Here is a 21,634-nt window from a genome sequence, read left to right on the forward strand (position 1 = left end):
AAGAAAGAAAGAAACATTCGCCGAGGCCCAGGTAGTGTGAGTACAAACGGGCCTGGCCTGCGGGGGGAGAGGGAGGGGGGACAAGTACCCTAAAGCACGGGGCACGGTACGGACGAACAGTGTGAGTGCGCCCTTATTGATAATCACTGGAACAGAAGTGTGGCTACCATCTGGTGTTTGAATTTTAGAGATTAGTCTGGAAGCACTAACTGCGCGGCCCTGCTTCGCCAGGTGTCTCTCTGCCTTATCTCCCTGCTCATAAAAGCTTTGTTTGGATTGTCACAGCTGTCTCTCCACTACCCGTGTCATTAAGAGGCTGTGTTCCGAATGCAGTAATAGCCGTTTCTTATATAGAGGGGGGGTGGAGAGGTGGAGTAAGTTCCATTAAGTTTTACCAGTTTCTCCGCAATTTCCACCAGCCGAGCACGTTCAGCCCTTCTCATTTGAGAAATATAAGATATCACTTGTCCTCGAACAGTACCTTTAGGCGCTTCTCAGAAAGTGCCGCTGCTGACAACAGGGGTGTCATTAAACTCTATGTTGAGCGGATTTGAGTCACAACAAAATCTTTAAACTTACTATTTGACAGTAAGTGTGAGCTGAACCTCAATGGTGAACGTGGAATTGTATTGTCAACTGTGGTAGGAGCGTGGTCAGAAGTGACTATTTGGTGTTATTCACATGCATTCACGCAGTAGAGGAGGTTGTTATCGAGTAAGAAGAAATCAATTTGGATGGATTTGCAAATTTAAAAGTTCTATGACAGTGTTTATAAACTCAACACAGTTGACAGTTCACAAATATGTCACAGCAACACTGTATAATAACTGAACATGTTTACCAAAAGCTGATCCAGGAAAGGAAGAGATTTGGAGATTTCAGGGTGCTGTTGGGTGCCAGAACAAAGCAAGGGAGTGTATCTGTTGGGTTGGTGGTGCCGACACACTGACTTGCACTTCCTTATCAGTTAATGAGGCAGCACAATCAAGCCAAATGAGAACGTGTGATACTTAAAAGATGACGCTGGTGGCACAGGTTATCCAATTCAATTAAAACCCAAAGCTGTCAGCCTGGCTTTAGCTTCGGACTCAAATTGACGCAGGCAGACGGAGAGAAAGAGAGGGAGAGAGGGAGAGAAGAGACAGACATAAATAGAAAGATAGATAAAAAGAGACAAAGGGTTACAAAGAGCCTGGCAGTGTTGACAGAGGGTGACAGGTACTAACCACCCAATCACAAGATACAGTCAGGTATAAGTTCAGGTATAAGTCAGCTTTCATTCAATGCAAACATGTTTGGTTTGTGATTGAAATTCTTCTTTGTGTCTCTTAATTGTTAGGAAATCAACATAAAAAACAGGATTGAATGGGATGGCTCTTTTGTGGTGCCATACAGACAGCTTTGGTTTGATTTGTCTGGGTTTTAATAGATTACTCTAGGGGTGTCAAACTCAGGCCAGTGTGCCAAATCTGGCCTGCGGTGTAATTATATTTGGCCCCCAAGATCCTATCAAGGTTCTATGAGAGCTGGCCCGCGAGTATAAAGCACATACACCGCTACTTTTCTGTTGACAAACATGAGCATCCATGCTACCAGTCTATTCGGACAAACTTAATCCGCTCCTCCCCCCAAAAAGATGTAGAAAAACTGTAGTGAATCATTCTTGGAGCCAAGGAATAATCAAAAGTCAGCACCCAACTTCAAACAGTAATGCTGAAAACCACAAACCAAGCCAGGACCTAATCTTGGACTCAGACCTGAACTTTAACAGCCATATTAATACAATTACAAAGTCAGCCCATTATCACCTAAAGAATTTATCAAGGATTAAAGGACTTGTGTGTCAGCAGGACTTAGAAAAACTTGTCCATGCATTTATCTTCAGCAGGCTCGACTACTGCAACAGTGTCTTTACAGGTCTCCCAAAAAATTCCACCAGACAGCTGCAGGAAATTCAGAACGCTGCTGCTCCAGTCCTCACTAAGACCAAAAAAGTCGATCATATCACTCCAGTCCTCAGATCTTTACACTGGCTTCCTTTCCGTCAAATAATTGGTTTCAAAATACTTCTGTTGGTTTATAAAGCACTGAATGGTTTAGGATCAAAATACATTTCAGATCCTCAGCTCAGCTACGAACCATTCAGACCTCTCAGATTGTCTGAGAGAGCTCTGCTCTGTGTCCCCAGAGTCAGAACTAAGAGTCTGCTGCAACTCTTAGTTCTTTTAAATCATGACTGAAGACTTTTCTGTTGGTGCTGCTTCTCAGTAAACTGCACTGTAACTTCTGTAACTGTAACAATCTTTTATATGTTTTAAATTACCCTTTATGTGTTCTCTCTTATCTCCTATATGTTTGATGAGTTTATTTTCCCAAAACTTTTAATGTTTTATGTGAAGCCAATTATTATATATATTATATTGGAGGAGGAAGTGTCATGGTTTGCAGGATGTTTTCTGCAGCAGGAGTTGGGCCTCTTGTACAGCTACAAGGCTGGGTGAATGCAAATGTTTATGTGAACCTCCTTTAGCAACATGCAACACCTTCAGCTGCAAATTTCATGGAAGACAATGCCCCCTGTCACACTGTAAAACAGGTTAAGCAGTTACTTGAAGCTAAGAATATTGAGACAATGAAATGGCCCGCCCAGAGTCAAGATCTAAACCCAATAGAGCATCTCTGGAAAATCCTTGTCAACAAAGTAATGTCTAAGAAACCCACTCCAGTTAGTGAACTGTTGAAGAGACTGAGTCAGAATGGACCAAGATCAAACCAGAGCAGTGTGAGAAACTAGTGATGTCCTGTGGGCATAGATGTGCTGAATTCATTCAAAGCTGTGGCCACTACACTTCCTGTTCATTTTTGAATCCTATAGCCCTAAGAAAACAGTGTTGAAATGGTTACTGTTCTCTTATTTTGCTCACCGTAGATATATATATATATATATATATATATATATAAACAGTATATAGCATAACTTCTGTAAGGTGTATCAGTGTTACTAAGTCAATGTCACAAGTGGTTGAATTAAAAGTATGAATGAAATAAAGTGTATTAAGGAGTATATTGCACTTAAAGGAGGAGTAGGACACGTGCAGGCTAGAAAGAATAGGAATGGCAGTGGAGTGAGTTGTAAGTACATGATAGTAATTCTTCTCAGTAAGAGATAAGTAGTGCAGACTGATGACTGAAGGCCTTGTTCAGTGGTGTATCTTGGTGGTGTCATTCTGTTGATAAAGGTGTTCTTCCTGTATTCTTCCAGAAAGACATGGGGGTGAGAGCTATTTCATGGAGGTGACACGATTCTACAATCCATGATTCAATTAGACTTGATTTTTAGGTCAGGATTCAATTGAAACATTTTTTTCATTATGCCATTGTTAGAATATTGAGCGATAAGATAATTGGTCTTATTTCTGGACAGCTATCACTGACATTTTCAAATTCCTTTTCCGTAAAACGATGGTACCAAGTGAAAAAAAACCACCATATTTTTTGGGCAATGTACCAGATTAAGACCATGGTCAAATTTAAATAATTGATTTAAAAGGAAAACGTCGCTTATCCTGCTTTTTTTTTTATAAAATTGAAAGCTTATCTTAATGGATTTTTCGACAAAGAGATGAGATTGTGACACCCGTACTATTTACCCATGATGCTGTCGCTTTCGCAGCATCCTTTTTTTAAGATCCACCCAGAGCAAGCCTTCTTGATGAGTTTTTATTATATATAGTATTAATAAATAAAACAAACAAACGATGAATTCTGACGATTCACAAATTGATTGCAGGTCTTCCTGAAAAGTGACCGTGTGTCCCGGATGGTGCAGAGTGGTGGCTGCTCTGCCAGTGACTCTCGGGAGGTTTTTAAGAAGCACATAGAGAAGCGGGTGCGCAGTCTGCCTGAGATCGACGGCCTGAGCAAAGAGACAGTGCTGAGCTCATGGATTGCTAAGTTTGACACCATCTACCGAGGTGAGGAGGATCCCAGGAAGCACCAGCAGAGAATGACGGCTAGTGCCGCCTCCGAGCTCATCCTCAGCAAAGACCAGCTGTACGAGATGTTTCAGCAGATCCTGGGCATCAAGAAGTTTGAGCACCAGCTCCTCTATAATGCCTGCCAGGTGAGTCCTCAACTGTAGGTTGTTTACCATATATTTTACTTTGAATATGTCTGTGACATGTCTGTCCATCTTTCATTTATCTCTGAGAGATTATTCCCAATCTCTGGCATGATGTCTCTATAGGAACTTGAGTGTGTCCTTACTGTGAGCAGAAGTTTTACCATGTTGTAATTCAGACTGACATCATAGTAACCATTTGTCAATAACCATGTTAGTTTGTTTTAACCAATCATTAGTGGCTGAGGTATCCTTCGAGTTGATCTTATTTCCAGTTAATGTAAGTGAATGGGCAAATTAAGCTTCACGCCATGTGTTCCTTGCATAGAAAACATTTAGTTTGAATATGAAATATTGGAGTTTTACTATGCTATCTGAAGTACTGTTAACTGGGGTTCAGTATTAGTTCATTAGTTCATACAGGTATTCAAGAGAGTATGACCTATACAAAATCACTCATGCTTTGTCTGCTCAAAAAATCAAAGTTTGGTAAACTTTGGGCACAAAGCGTTCTTTGTTTAAGGTGAGGGAAAGGTCCCAGTCATAATTAAATAAACTAACATTGACATCGAATGCAAACAGTGGTCTTCAGTGTCAGACCATTCACCCTGACTTCCTCCCCAAGATGTTTTGAGAAAGAACTGTCTTTCTCAACGCTGCAGCATCTGTACATGCTATTTAGATGTTCAGTTAATTTAAAGCTTTTAGTAAATAATATGAGCCATACAGACTGTCCTCACCCAAAAACAACCTTGTTTTTGTTGTTTTAAGCTGTTGCAGAATATAGCAAGCAGCTAGAGCTAGATTGTGCAAGCAGTTTATAACAACACTAGTGGTTCAGGAGCAAACAAGGAAGTAAGTAATTATAAGAGAGAGAGAGACTAAACTGACTTGCTGGATGTGCTTCCCCAGTAGGATATACCTTGTGGGTAGACCCACCCCTACTCTGCCTTTGATTAGCTACACCCTTCCAGGAATATTTTGTTCCGGACACAGCAAAGCAATTTTTTTAAAACCCTTTTGCATGAACTCTTGAGTTATGTTGTCATCGTTTGTTTCCAACTTGTTTTCGTGTTCATTTCTTAGATTTTTGACTGTAGAAATGTTATAAGCGTTTAGCAGACTTGAATGGTATAGCCCAGGGGTCTGTGCAAAAAAACATATTGTTATTTACACATGTTTATATAATTTTTTGGCAAAGCTAAAGGGAGACACTAAAAAGGGGCTGAAGAGCAGTATGCGGCCCAAGAGCCATGGGTTGCAGACCCTTAGTATAGCCAATCAGAGTCAGAGTAGAGGCCCGTCTACCCTCAAGGAAGACTGGATAAGCGCATCCAGCAAGTCGGTTAAATTAAGCAGTGGTCTAATCAGCCAGAATAACTGAAACACCTGTGTGGGTGTTTAGGGGCTTTAAAGTATTTCTGATTTTCTGATTCTGAACACTGACATTTTTTTAAGTTAAGCAACTTGGTCTTTGATGGACTTAAGCCTGTGATGTAATTAGGTCAGTGACTCATTTTTAGCCAATCCATGATATTTTTTTCAAGATTCAAGAGGGCTTATTGTCATTTCATATTTAGACTAGGCCCTGTACGTCGAGGAGTCGGGTGGCCTGGGGGTACCTTCAGCTTGATGGGTGTGGGAGAAAAGTTTATATGAGGGGTAGGTGGGCAATCCTGATTGCCTTGCGGATGCAGCGTTTGGTATAGATAGCAGTCCTCACCACTCACTGCAGGTTCTTTTGGTCCATGCTGGATCAGTTTCCAAACCAGGCAGTGATGCAGCTGTTAGGGATGCTCTCTCCAGCCCCTCTGTAGAATGTGCTGAGGATGGTGGTAGGAGGGTGTTTCACATCTCCACTGGGGAACCGTCGATGTCCAGTGGCGCATGGTCCCTCTGTGCTCTCCTAAGGTCAACAAACCTCTTTAGTTTTGTCTATGTTCAGAGACAGGTTGTCGATTTTGCACGAAGATGTAGGCAAGTGCTCCATTCAGTTGTTTAGGTATGAGGACGTGTTGAACCATTAAATGAAACAATGTAAAAAATGGGAATTTAATAATGTTGTTATTACTTCCTGTGCAGAATAAAACTCAAAATGTGTGGAGGCTTTTCAGGATTTGCTGCAAACTGGGTGCAGAGAACCACAGGGGAGGAACAATATGACATACTTCTATACATTGATAATCCACTATTCAAGTGCCAGTTATTGGATCAACCGAAAATGTGCAGCTGGACGGTTATTGATAAATTCAGAGGGTGATGATTATAACAGGGAAGAGAACTGGGCTGTGAAAGCTGATTGATGTGGTTATAATATGACCAGTTGTTAGCAGCTGGAGGTCAGCCAGTAGGACCACGGCCGGTCTTTGTCAGAGACTGTGGGGGTAAATCCTGCTCACTGTCAGGACTCCTTTATCCTTTTATGTGGTCTGTTTCATCCCAACAACAGCTGAAGGAGACTCTCTTAGAACAAGTAATGTCCGCTCAGAAAACATATCTTTAATGCTTAGTTTGTTACACCCAAAAGCAGATCTTTATAAAGACCGTCTGAAGAGTGGATACATACAAAAATGCCACGGATGATAAAGAGATTTGGCCATTTTTGTTTTAGTGTGAACAAAGATACTAAATACAAATATGCCATATTAGAAATAGTTTGATACACTTTTTAATCTCAAGTAAATGATTGTTCTCAGAGCTTTTAATGTATTGATTAACCCTTGATTAATCAATTATTGATTAATTAAATAACCAAGACCTGTCCTAAATTATGTTTTAAGTTGATTTAGTTTAACAGTCCAAAAAATCCAAAGGTGTTTAAAATACATTTTGAAATTAGATAAAAAGTAACAAATCGTCATTGGATGTTTACTGGTTCATAGATGATCAGAGTTGTTAGATGTGTCTGACAGATATAGTATCTCATGTTCATCTCTAGAATATTGGGACCTTTAACACAGAAATAGTTCCATGCCCCTCCACTTCAACGCTAAGTTTAAGACAATTTGGACTGAAAGCCCAGTGACCAAATCCCTCATCAGCAGAAATAATAAAAAGGCGAGACTTGTCTTTGCTAAGGAGCATGTTGTGTGGATAGAGGAGAACTGAAGGCTGTTGCACGAAGGCAGAATTAAGACATCTGGGATAAATGAAAAAGCCAGCCTTGAACTAGTCTGGTCTGATCATCCTGGCTTAATCGGTTGCACGCATGCCAAACCAGGATGAGACGCCGCATCTATATCAAGCTAGGTGTAAGTAATTCTGTTGAGTGCGCATTCACAGACTCCAAAGGAAGACCACGAAGTGGAGCCCAGAAAAGTTTCTCCGGTTACCTGTGATAAGTAGATTATTCTGAACAAAAGATGAGGGCTTTCTAGCACGTATTTAGTCAATTAAATGTACACACAGCAGTATATATTTCAACACTTTTTTTTCTTCTTTTTTTTTGGTGACTGTGATTTTAGGGAAAGCTGAGCTTCCCTTGCAGTCTGAGAGCATCACCACTGATATGTTTTACTTTAATAAGTAAAAGTAAAAGTCCCACACTCAAAATGTAACTTAGTAAAAGTACAAAAGTATTAGTATCAAAATGTGCTTTAAGTACAAAAAGGTAAAACTAGTCATTATGCAGAATGGCTCATTTCAGAATATTATAATTATGAATGTATTTATGTAAAAATCTCTTTAATATTGTAGCTGATAAAGGTGGGACAATGTTATTTACTTTATATACTGCTGTGTAGCTTAATCGATAACAATATATGGTATTTAAATTGTTGATTATATTTTTGTGAGCCTCCCTGCTCACAGGACAGACAGAAAATGAGACACACAGCGTTGTCAGCGGTTAACCGTTTATTTTCCGCTTCTTCTCTCCCCCCCCCAAACGTGACTCAACGTCTTTCTCGTGTACGGACGAGCGGCCGTCCCTCTGACGGCCGTGGTCCGGTGTTTGCTGCCTCCTTGATTGGTCCCGCTCTGGTCCTCCCCTAGGACCCAGTCTACTGCAAGAGACAGAACCAGGTTACAACCGTGCTTATATAGCTGACTGATTACCTGATTCTGTCCAGCTGTCTGATCACCGGCCGAGCCACTCCTCCCTCTCCTCCAGCAGTCGACACCTTAACCACACCCCACTGCCACATACCCCCACCGCCCGACTTAGGCCGGGATCCCACCGGCCGCAAGCCCACTCCCCCCCCCCTCCGCGGAGCGGGAGAGAAAGTCAGCCACGACCATGCGGTTACCCGGCCTATGGATCACCTTGAACCGGAACGGCTGTAATGCCAGATACCAGCGAGTGATCCGTGCGTTGGCATCTTTCATGCGGTGGAGCCATTGGAGCGGGGCATGGTCCGACCAGAGGGTGAATGAGCGCCCCAGGAGGTAGTAGCGGAGGGCCCCGACCGCCCACCGTATGGCGAGGCACTCCTTTTCCACCGTACTGTAGTTCACCTCCCGCTGAGCCAGCTTTCGGCTAATGTACAGTACGGGGCGGTCGATCCCCTCCACCTCCTGGGACAAAACGGCCCCCAGCCCACTGTTCGAGGCATCGGTCTGCAGGACGAAAGGGAGAGAAAAGTTAGGGGTGTACAAGAGTGGCTCCCCACAGAGGGCTCGCTTCACCCTCTCAAACGCCAGCTGACACGGCTCCGTCCACTGGACCGGATCTGAGGCACCCTTTCGGGTCAGGTCGGTGAGGGGGCTGGTCAGCTCCGAAAAGGCTGGAATGAACCTCCTATAGTAACCGGCCAGCCCCAGAAACCTCCTGACCTCCTTTTTTGTCTTGGGTGTCGGGCAGGCCGCCACTGCTGCGGTCTTTTGCACCTGTGGCCGCACCTGCCCGCCCCCCAAGTGGTACCCCAAATACCGTACCTCCCTCCGTCCAACCGCACACTTCTTCGGGTTGGCCGTGAGCCCCGCCTTCCTCAGAGACTCGAGCACCGCCCCCACCTGCTGCATATGCTGCTCCCAGGACTCACTGTGAATGATTACATCATCCAAGTAGGCCGCAGCATATGCAGAGTGAGGCCGCAGTACCCGGTCCATGAGGCGCTGGAAAGTAGCTGGGGCCCCGAACAGCCCGAACGGAAGTGTGACAAACTGGTACAAACCGTACGGAGTGGAGAAGGCCGTCTTTTCCCTGGACTCCGGCGACAGGGGAATCTGCCAGTAGCCCTTGGTCAGATCCAGTGTCGTGAAAAAGCGAGCCGTGCCCAGCCGATCCAGGAGTTCGTCGACCCGGGGCATTGGGTAGGCATCGAATTTGGACACCTCATTGACCCTGCGATAGTCCACACAGAACCGTATTGACCCATCAGACTTGCGAACCAGCACAATGGGGCAACACCAGTCACTGTTGGACTCTTCTATTACCCCCATCTCCAACATGGCCTGCAGCTCTGCCAGAACCATTTTCCTCTTGTGTTCTGGCAGCCGATAGGGTCGTGAACGCACGGTCACCCCTGGGGGTGTTTCTATGTGGTGGTGTATGAGGCTTGTGCGTCCTGGCAGGGGCGAGAACACATCCGCAAAACGCTGCTGCAACGAGGCCACATCTGCTACCTGGCTCGGTGAGAGATGGTCATCAAAGGGGACCGGCGCTGAATAGTTCGAGTTTTCCACCTCCGGCCCCAACTCATCTCTCTCGATCACCGTAGTAGCCAGAGAAACAGCAGTCACCTCCCTCCAGGCTTTAAGGAGGTTGAGGTGGTAAACCTGTGTGGCTCCGCCCCTGTCTGAACGCACAACCTCATAGTCAACATCCCCCACTCGCCGTGTGACCACAAAGGGCCCTTGCCACTTGGCGAGCAATTTGGAGCTAGATGATGGTAGCAATACAAGCACTTTATCTCCCGGTGAAAACTGTCTAAGTTTTGCCCCTCTGTTGTACAGACGCTGTTGACGTTCCTGGGCCTGGAGCAAATTCTCCCGTGATAACTGACCCAGTGAGTGGAGTTTTGCTCGCAGGTCCAGGACGTGCTGCACCTCGCTCTTGCTGGTGCTTGGACCCGCCTCCCAGTTTTCCTTAACCAGGTCCAAGACACCCCGCGGTTTTCGGCCGAACAGGAGTTCGAAGGGAGAAAATCCCGTGGAGGCCTGGGGAACCTCCCGCACTGCAAACAACAGAGGGTCCAACCATTTATCCCAATTACGGCTATCCTCGTGCACGAACTTACGAATCATGTTCTTTAGTGTTTTGTTAAACCGCTCCACCAGGCCGTCGGTCTGGGGATGGTACACACTAGTCCGGATTGAACGGATGCCCAGTAATCCGTATAGTTCGCGTAGTGTACGTGACATAAAGGATGTGCCCTGATCCGTCAGGATCTCTTTCGGGATCCCAACTCGGGAGATAACTTGAAACAATGCCTGTGCAACACTCTTTGCAGAGATATTGCGCAGAGGCACCGCCTCGGGATATCGGGTTGCATAGTCCACTAGGACTAACACAAAGCGATATCCCCGTGCACTCCGGTCTAATGGCCCGATGAGGTCCATGGCAATTCTATCAAATGGGACCTCCATTAGTGGTAGTGGGCGCAACGGCGCTTTTGGGGTGGCCGGCGGATTGACTAACTGACATTCGCGGCAGGATGCACACCACCGACTTACATCTGCGCGAATGCCCGGCCAATAAAATCGGGCCATGATCCGGTTCAGTGTTTTATCATAGCCTAGGTGGCCCGCCATGGGGTTATGATGAGCCGCCTGGAAAATTGTTTCCCGACGGCTTTTGGGCACCAACAACTGGGTGAGTTCTTCGCCTGTCCGAGCGTCACGACTCGCTCTGTATAGCCTGTCCCTAATGACAACAAAATATGGGTGAGTGAGTGCTGTGTTAGGGTGGACCTGGCACCCATCAATTTTCATCACTTGGTTAAAGGCATGACGGAGGGTCTCATCCCGAGACTGCTCAAGTGGAAAATCTTCCATGGGGGCTATCTGCAGGGCCCCCGGAGCCAGCCGTGCTGGCCCCGCCGGCCCCACGCCCCCCCCCCGACGGCGTCGGGATGAGACACCCCGTCTCACCACTAAGCACGGCACACCACTCGCATTTCCCTGACGTACGTGACCGCACCCTCATAGTTTCCCCCGCTAAACTAGCAAACCCTGGCCAATTCGTGCCCAAGATTAGAGGGTGCGTGAGGCGAGTACTAACTCCAGCCCTAACTTTATGCTTTTTCCCTTTAAAAAGAATTTCTAGAGCCACCACCGGATAATCGTGAATATCCCCATGCACACACCTCACCTTCACCCACGATGCCTCTAGCAAAGCCCCGGGTCGAACCAAGCGCTGGTGGATCATGGTCTGTTCACAACCAGAGTCCAGCAGAGCTTGGTGTGTACCCCCCTGTATACATACCGGTATCCGGTACGTCCCTTCCGGACCGGGGGAGGGAGCTGGCGGTCCCGCAACCCGCACCACTTGTCCCACCTCCATGAGGGGGCACTCCGCCCGGAGATGGCCGGGCTGCCCACACCGCCAGCACCCCTGCCCTGGCGTCTGAGGAGCCCCCCGGGGTGCCGGTCGATCAGACACGTAGGCTGGGCCCTGCGGAACAGAAGGCAGCGCGTTACTAGTGGACCAGAGCGGGGCGGGTTCCGGGTGTGTGGGCGTGTGCGAGGCAGGGTGCGGTGCAGCGGCCGCCGGGAATCTCCTCCTCGGGGCCGGGGTGGGACGGCCCGCAGGGATCGCCGCTGGCCTGGCCTCCTCCCTCATGCTCCGCCGGGGAAGGGAGAGATGGTCCTCCGCGAGGGCGATCGCTGCCTCGATGGTGGGGGGACGGTGGCACTGGACCCAGTTGGCGGTGGACGAGGGTAAGCCGGCGATAAACTGCTCCAGCGCCACCTGTCCCACGACGTCCTCGGCGGAGTGGGTCCCCGGCTGGAGCCAGCGCCTCGCTGCGTCGAGGAGCCGCTGCGCGAAGGCGAAGGGGCGGCCGGCTTCCTCAAAAGAGAGCCCCCTGAACCGCCGCCGGTGACCCTCTGGCGTACTGCCCAGCCGGTCCAGGATGGCTCTCTTCAGGTGGGCAAAGTCATGGCGAGAGGCCGCCGGCAGGCTGTGCGCGGCCAGCTGCGCCACGCCGGTAAGCAGGGGAAGAAGCCGGACCGCCCTCTCCTCCTCCGACCACCCGCACGCCTCCGCCGTGCCCTCGAATATGTCCAGAAATGCCTCCGGATCATCCTCTGCTGTCATCCGTTGGAGGGCAACAGGCGGAGGCCGGCCGCGACTGGGCTCCGGGTCGGGCTGGGTGGCCGGGCGCTGCAGCAGCCCCTGCAGGAGAGCACGATCTTCCCTCTGGGCCGCCGCGATGTCGGCCAAGGCACGGGACTGCTGCTGCTGGAGAGCGGTGGTGCTCTCCTGCATCGCGGCGAGGTGCTGGAGGGCCAGCGCCAGCGGATTTGGGGCTTCTGACATGTCCCTGTTCGGGCGCCAGATGTGAGCCTCCCTGCTCACAGGACAGACAGAAAATGAGACACACAGCGTTGTCAGCGGTTAACCGTTTATTTTCCGCTTCTTCTCTCCCCCCCCCAAACGTGACTCAACGTCTTTCTCGTGTACGGACGAGCGGCCGTCCCTCTGACGGCCGTGGTCCGGTGTTTGCTGCCTCCTTGATTGGTCCCGCTCTGGTCCTCCCCTAGGACCCAGTCTACTGCAAGAGACAGAACCAGGTTACAACCGTGCTTATATAGCTGACTGATTACCTGATTCTGTCCAGCTGTCTGATCACCGGCCGAGCCACTCCTCCCTCTCCTCCAGCAGTCGACACCTTAACCACACCCCACTGCCACAATTTTGTATTAATAATCTGAAGTAAAAAGTACAATAATGTAATGTAGTGGAGTAGAAGTATAAAGTAAAATAAAATGGAATTACTCAAGTAAAGTACCTCAAAACTGTACTTAAGTAAATGTACTTAGTTACTTTTCACCACTGCATATATGTATATTTGTACGCAGTGGTGGACAATATGAAAGTACCAGGGATACATTGTGTGTGTTTATTCAATTTCCTTGCGGGAGTCATCCCAAAGGGGGATGTGTGTGTGTGTGTGTGTGTGTGTATGCGTATATATCCTAGGGGTGGAAAAGTTTATTGAAAAAATCCGTCCCGTTCGGTACGCATGTCACGGTTCGGTACACGTGTGTACCGTTCGGTTTATGATGTGCATTGTAGCGTAAGCCTTCATGACCGCTGTCCTTTCTCGTATCCGTCTCAGCGCTACGTCTCAGCGCTACGTCTCAGCGCTACGTCTCAGCGCTACGTCTCAGCGCTACGTCTCAGCGCTACGTCTCAGCGCTACGTCTCAGTGCGTCAAATCCCTGTGTGCTGGGAGACTGGCTCCACGCGCTCCCTGTAGGCACACGGCCACAACACTATGCACGTCCCCGCTATGCAAGCTCTCGCTACCCACGCTCCCGCTCCACCCTTCTTCGTGGGTTTCTGAATCCTCTTGGCAGCAGCTCGCTAAGCTCCTCTCTGATGTTGTTCTCAATCGTTTCTGTCTGGTTAAATCCGCGGTTAAACCGTCACATCAATGTCTCTTTATACTAAAAAAAGAAAGGTTGACACAGAAAACCGCCAGCTCACCAGAGAATGGACAGAGAAGTTTTAGTTTCTCTCACTGTGAAGCCTGTGTTTACTCTGCAGCCATATCTGAGTGTAAAGAGGATAAGTAAAGAAGGCATTTTCATAAAAATGATGCTACTCTGCATTTATGTTACGTTCATTTGTGTCAGTCAAGTTTTCGATGAATAAACTAATGTTTCATATGTGCTTGTAAGCCTGGTAAAGTAACTAGTAACTGAATTAATCCAATAAATGTAGTGGAGTAAAAAGTAGAATATTTCCACTGATTTGTAGTGGAGTAGAAGTATAAAGTAGCATGTCATTAAAATACTCAAGGAAGTAAAAGAGTCTCAAACTTTACTTTAGTCCAATAATTGAGTGTAAACCTCTAGTTCGCAGGTTTGTTCATTTAACAAGGATTGTTTTTGACAAGCTTGTTGCACTTTGAGGCTTATGGCTACTATTTACATTGATAAAATAAAAACAATATATGTACTCCTATGTCGCTGCATTGTTTTACAATATCCATTAATGTGGTGCTCATATTTTTACAGCCTCTCATTTTGGATCATTTTCGTCAACCGGCTCTAATTCCACATTAACTGAACAACCCTGATGTAGCCTATTTCAGTCAGTTCAGTGATTGCAGTTTGTGCGTATTTTAGTGAAACAAAACCTATTTTCTTCATATTTTTTTTTAAAGATTTGAAAATGTAAAAGTGTTTATATTCTTACCTAGAAGGCAAACAATTGTTTACCTTTTTGCCAACTAAATATATAAACGCGTAAATGCAGCAATGTTTCTCCTACTGTAACTTTCAAAATCTCACTTCACTTTAATTTAAGATTATCAATCCCTTAGCAAGCTGCCTTATTATTTCAGTTTTTGCATGATTGCATGACATGTCCTTAAGAATATCTGATCAGATTTTTTTTAAGTATTAGGCTACAGATCTGATACATGGTATTTTTAGAATCTAAAAGACAAAAAAACAATCGAACCAAACCGAAAAACCGTGACCTGGAAACCGTGATATGAACCGAACAGTGGATTTTGTGAACCGTCCCACCCCTAATATACACACACACACACACACACACACACACACACACACACACACACACACACACACACACACACACACACACCGTATCCCTGGTACTTTCATGGCTAATAAAAATTGAATTTGGCTAAATGATCATCTCTGATTTGTGATCAGAGTGACATCTGACTGAACAGATAAATCAGCAGTATTAATCAAACCTGACTGTTAGCCTGGTCTGGTCTGGACCAGCACAGAATAAATCCCCATGGTAACTTAGGTGCCTGCCATCTATTTAACTCACAAAGACTATGCATCAGCTATGGAATTATAAAATAATTCATTTATGGGTGAAGTAACTGGTTTGAGCTTGTCCGGTCCCCATCAGGTCCCTGCAGTAAAGAACAATGAGAGGGGATGGAAAAGAATTAGGGAATAGAGGATCGGAGTGTGGAAGGGAGTGTTTGTTGGAAAGAGAGTAGAATGAGAGAGTCGAACTGTTTAAACAGGGTCGCTGGTTAGAAGGAGGCAGACAGGAAGGGAGTCTGAGGCATTACAACAAACAAAGACATTTCCACTTAATAAGCCGTTTCCAGTTACCAGTGCTGAGAGTAAATATTGGCTTCAGTGTGTAGAAGCTGCACTCTGTGCTAATAACTGCCAATTAAAATGAAACAGCACCAAGACACATTTAAATAACTAATCTGACACAGCAAGGCATATGGTTACTTCATAATAGAGTGTTCATTGAAAGTGAAGATGGCAATGATTTCTGAGACTTCTGTTCAAAAGGAATTTTTTGCATAGTATAAAGCCTTCTGAAAGCATTGACAGATGGCTTGTTGATTTTAAAAGATGGTATGAGACTTAGCAACTTCTGTACAAATATTGTGTGTCCAGCACATGCACATCATTTGAACAGGCTCTAAATCCAAATCCACAGCATATGAGGTAATCCTTTAATCCACATTGTGATCTTGGAAATCTCTCCACTTAACAAGATGCTGAAACATCCTTTGCAACACAAGCTTACAGTATGTCTTGATTTTGTTTCTACCCAGCACTTATGCAGCATTCGTGTATCCTGGAGGTGACCCTGGTTGGAAACAATTAAGCACAAATGCAGGTTATGGCAGCTGGAATGGGATCTGTGCCCTGCTGTCATCTTTTGCCCCCTGTGGCTCCGGCCGTATGCTTTTGAAGAAGAGCCAGTCGGAGTGCCTCCCCTCCCTACGTCTTTCAAAGCAACATGTTGCTGTCCTCATCAGTCGAGTGAATACCGTCTGATCCATGCACAATAAGCCAGATGTGGAACGCCTCTTTGCAGTAGCTCAATCATAGCATACATTTACTTTCCCACAGGTAGAATTTGCATTAATTCAACATCTAAAGTATTTATTTGTATTATCAAGCTCATTTATTCAGTACGCATGGCTATGGCTATGTTCCAAAAAAAGAAGAAAAAATATGCTGTTTAGGTTTCATACTAGCTATAATTCCACTAATATTTTGTTCATTTCATTTGTGAACTAAAAGGTCTAAAAATGACTTTACCTATGCTATATATTTTATTGTGTATTTTATTGCAAACCCCAGAGAGATCACAATGTCACAGAATTATGCCCAGTAACAGTAATAAATACTTTTTTGTTACTGCCATGTAGCATTGATTTTGCATGAACTTGCAACATTATAACATTAATAAGACAATTGGTTCATGCCAATGCTTGGTAGCTAAATTTTGTAGCAATGTTACAACAATGTTTAACACACTCATAAAGTTATTGTTAGGGTGATGTTTTTTTTACCACGGACAACATCACCACATTACGTTGGCTACAGTAAGTTAGCCGTATGGGTTGTGAACTCATGCCCAACCCGCTCCCCATGACACACTGCCGCTGCTAGGAGAGCAAATGGCAACTTCCATATGGGCAATTCTGACACACACGTTTATTACATATTTATGACTAGAAGAGTTTAGCACTCATTGCTGATCATCTCAAGTTAAGCTTCAGGTTTCAGCTTTCAGATGATGTACATCACTTCTATGTACTGTTGGCCTCTTATAATTAAGGCCCGAGCACTGACAAAGTCGTCGGCGAGGGACCTATTGATATTTCTCTGCCGCTGCCCGAGCACCGACGAACGTCAGGCCAATGAAGGGCCTATTGGATTTGCTCTGTTTCTTCTTATTATTACGGTAATAAATGAATCGCCTTATTGAGGGCTTTTTCAAATTAAAAAACTAACCAAACTTCACAAACAATTCAGGGGTGGCCGAAATGTACATATTTATTATTTTTCAGAAATATGCGTGGCAAATTGACTCGCTATCGCCCTCTAGAAAACAGCCATGACTCCCAGATTGGCGTAAATTTATGAAAACCAGTAGGCATATATAACTCATCCATACGTACAAAAAAAGCCTCTTGTAGCAATAGCCTAAACTCAACAGGAATTCTGACATTTTGAAATTTATGGTCATTTTTCCAATTTTGCACGACATACTTTAACAAACTCCTCCTAGAGATTTAGCAGGGTCAACTGTAAAATCAGTCAGTACCATCTAAACCCATGTCTGATCAAATGATGCTCTGCGTTTGAATTTTAACTTAACCATGTGGATGATACATGACGCCAAAGTTACTCCTCTCGCCATGAAAACAGGAAGTTGTTGTAACTTCACCTTGCATTGTCCAATCTCTCTGAAACTTCTCATGATTCATAAGCGTCCCACCCTGAACACAACCCCATCTTAATATTGACTCACAATGATAGCGCTCCCTATTGGCAAACACTAAATTACAGCCACTCCCACAGGATTGACCTAAAATTCTGAAAATCGTTAGGCCTATATAACTCATTGAGATGTAACACAAAGCCTCTAGGAGCAATATGCTAAAGTTGACAGGAAGTCGGCCATTTTGAATTTTACATACATTTTGCAATAGTTGAGAAACAGGGAGTCGCTGTAACTTGAGTATACATTGTCCAATCTGCACCAAATTTCTCATGCATGACAAGGGCCATGGCCTGAACACACCTTCGTCTCGATATTGACTCACAGTGATAGCACCCCCTATTGTCAGGATGAAAAATGACAAACATCATCCAATTTACACGAAATTCCAATTTCTGTACCTCATGTACAGAAACATAGGGTATGTTCTGTCCATTTTTCGGTAATGGTTTGCTGGCCATTTTTTGCTTCTTGCTATTAAACAAGAAATCATTCTAACTTCAACATGCATTTTCCAAACTGCATCAAATTTCTGATGAGAGTCCAGGCCTGAAGACAACCACATGCCAATAGTGACCAACAGCCACAGCGCCACCTACTGGTAACAGGAAGTCAGCCTGATATGGCAAATTTCGTCCGATTTACATCTAATTTTCAATATTTGACACAAAACACATAGTGTGTTTAGTATGCGCTCTCTAGCGCCACACAGGGGATGAGGGAAGTGCTGCAAGAGTTGCGATAGATAGCCCACGGCCTGTGTGCAGAGTTACATTCATGTACATTACCATCAGCGATGAAACAGGCAGGCTTATGGTGTCTGTTTTATCGCTCATGATATGATAATTTAAGGACTATACTTTTTTACTAAATTGTCCTTAATTTCTGATGTGTTCCTCTCCAGAGCTCCGCAGTGGGCAGTTCCTCTCAGAGAGTCCCCAGAACAGTTTAGTCTGAAAAGGCCTAATGTTTCCAAGTGGCCAAAAAATAAAACCTTCAGCTCTAAGTGTGACAAGATGGGATAAATGATCAAGGACCAGCAGAAGTTATTGTATTTGTACATAACATAGATACATATGAGTGTGTACGCTATGTTGGTTGTACCATTAGTTCAAACAGGCCAGAGAATGCCCCCAGTGCAACAGATGAGAGGACCAAACAAACCACACGCACCATATAAAGAGCAGCCGGGTCAAAAAGCGAGGTACATCTCTTTTGATGAATATGCCTTTGGCAGTAATGATGGCTGGAGCTAGGAAACAAATTGAATTGCAGGCAGATGCAGCGGATATGTATTGAGGGAAGAACAGAGTGGGTGTTCTTTCCTTTTATCAGATGGGTTTCAGCCATTAGGGCTGTGGTGGAGTCAGCAGCTACTTAAAGCCTCTAACTGGTCACAATAGACTGGAGACAGCATTGGAAAGCATGGTGAGGGCTCAGTCAATCTATGAATCGATAGAAAAATAATCAATGATAATTTTGGTAATTAGTTAAAGGCTCAGTTCACTAAAATGATTTCAACAGCAACATCCCTTTCCAGAAAAAGTCTCTGTTAGGGGTGGGCAACATAGCAAAAATATCAGTATCACGATCCACAATTTTATCATCACGTTTTTGCATGTCGGTTTTAGCAAGTGACTGAACATTACAACCAAATCATTTTGCCCCTTAGGATGAATGGTAATAACTGGTGACGTTTCATCCAGTGCAACCATCAGATTTGTTGGTCACCTGCTTTCAGAGCCAAATATATAATGAGACCTCAGCTTTCATGGTGACATGTTTTAGAAAAAGGCTGAATATTACAAGTTAAACAAATGACATGGACTTCCCTTTGGGGAAACATACTTATCATCAAGTTGAGAGAACAATGAGGTCTGTGTGATCTCAAGCTACAACAATTATAAGTAATCAATGAAACATTCAAGAGAAAATTGATCTGAAACAATTTATAACAATCAATTCATTGTTTATGTCATTTTCCAAGAAAGAAATGCTAAAATGAACTAGTTTCAGCTTCGACTTGCACATGTAAAAACAATTGATTTAAAAATGAAAAATGACAGGATCAGCTGTTCAAATGGCTAATTATGACTCATGTTGATGTTTATGTCTTAAGCCCAGTTCAGACCAAAGATTCGCCACGCGACCAAACTGTTTTCAAACGTCGCAGGTGAAAGTTGCAGCGGTGTGAATTGACCCGTCTCGTTGTGAATCTAACCGGCTGATGTCTTTTCCAGCGATTCACCTTGTCAAATCGCAGGCAGCTGGTTTTAGAACGTAACACGTCACCTGTTTCAACAGCCAATCAGGTCTTAGCAAATTGCGCTGGTCAAGTCACTGACAAATTGTCAGCTGGATGAAAAAGCTGTTATGAATGGAAGCTCAACAACCGCGTGTGTGAGAGAGAGAGAAAAAGAGAGAGAGAGAGAGGGTCGAGCGAGCAACACAATGAATAAGGAGAGGGAGCACCGTAATCCAGAACAAAGCAGTGAATCAGGGAAATAAAACAATATTTTCGCGGTTTCATCACTACTAGAAATGCATCTGTAGCGATTTTCTCACCCCTCATCTCTCTCCTCATTTATATTTTATAATGCTACACGCTCTGTACATCTCTGTAAGGCACTTTGCGATACTTTCTGTACGAAAAGCGCCATATAAATAAATGTTGATTTGATTTGATTTGAAATCATATCCAGCTACAGAAAAAGCCTGAGAAGTCGGAGGTTAGAACACAAGTACAGAGAGTCGTTGCTATGGATATGTCATACTGGTCTGAACGGGCAGGTTTCAGAACGTTGCAGATCTGCACGTTTCAACTTGTCACGTTGCGAACATTTGGTCTGAACTGGGCTTAAAGAGCTAGGCTCTGTGCAGCCACACCATTCACACACCCTGTGCAGGATACCAAGGAGGCGACCGAACTCTGTGAAGTTCTGTTACATTTAATTTAGAGTCAAGATGTAGTTGTAAAGACGATGTCCTTTGGTCTACAATTTCCAAACAGCATTTCCCATTTGTCTGAGTGACAAAAGCCTGACATTTTTTCACAGCTTTTTCCACGTTGTAAGATCAAGTTTTCATTTCATTCTGTCTATCTTTGTAAATTATTTCCCAGCCTGCTGTTCATGAAAGGTAAACAAAGTGGGGTAGGACGGTACTGTGGTTGATAAACCAGCACAGTATTGTTATTGATTACCCTAGAATTGTCTGTGCATATTTGCTCTGATAACACAAATGACAGAGGAAAGACCGTGTAACCAAGTAACTAAGCTCCTTGAACACTTTGAAGTACAGCTCAAAGGTGTGTGTGTTTGTGTGATTTACTGTATATGTAGTCCGTACTGATGATGACATATACCTCTAAACCATTCCTGAAACATTTAAATGATTGGACACACGTGAACACAGACACACAAACATGCGCAAACATTCCCCAGTGCCCTTTATTCTCTTGTATGTGGTCACCACGGCAACTGTACACAGCAGCTACCCCCTCCCTCCCCTCCCCTTCCCTTGCCATGCCAACTCTTGACCCCTTATCTGAATTAAGGGTGAGTGATTATTTTTCCTGTAATCACTATCTGGGTTTGGGCCTGTTAATCCATCCAGAGGAGATAGCAACTTCTTTAAATCAATGGAGAAAAGAGCGGAATAGGGAGGAGGGGAGTCTGTGGAAGAAAGGATGAGGAAGCAGTGAGGTTATTAATCTAATGTTGATGCTGATCATGGAGATATGTCAGAACAGATTAAATCATACATTTTTTGGCCAGGTATGGTCCTGTTACATGGCCAATATTGTCACAGACATATTGCTTACTATTGGTATTGGTGTATATATTTTTTTAATGCAGTGATATAAAAACCTTTTTTATACAACATATAATGCAGAAAATGAGGCTCAAGACGATTTGGAAATGGTGTCACATACCTGTTTAGTTAAGTTAAATTATTTTAATTGTCAACAACAATTATCAACAAATTTAATAATAAGGGTAGTTTCAGTCCAAATTTTAGGACTCCTAACTTTTTAAAATGTAATTCACAAAGCATTTTAGCAGTAAAAGTAGCTCCTAAATCTATAAAACCGTAAGCCATTAAGAGTAATTCAGGAACAACCTAAAGAGTTGTCACTCATCTAGCGATAGAAA

At 44.6% G+C, this 21,634-nt stretch overlaps 1 protein-coding gene across 4 annotated transcripts in view; it reads left to right on the forward strand.

The window, feature by feature from the left end:
* The window catches only part of LOC310965643 (calcium-dependent secretion activator 1), a gene marked incomplete at both ends in the record, with an annotated part of 320,144 nt that overhangs the window by 45,508 nt on the left and 253,002 nt on the right, over nucleotides 1-21,634 (forward strand). For all 4 annotated transcript variants that reach the window (XM_083939356.1, XM_083939353.1, XM_083939354.1 and 1 more), the window contains one exon: nucleotides 3,791-4,123. In XM_083939356.1, the coding sequence (XP_083795482.1) occupies nucleotides 3,791-4,123 (333 nt within the window). The remainder of the gene's footprint in view (nucleotides 1-3,790; nucleotides 4,124-21,634) is intronic.

This window comes from Echiichthys vipera, assembly GCF_963691815.1.
Source record: "Echiichthys vipera genome assembly, chromosome: X".
Taxonomy (NCBI): domain Eukaryota; kingdom Metazoa; phylum Chordata; class Actinopteri; order Perciformes; family Trachinidae; genus Echiichthys; species Echiichthys vipera.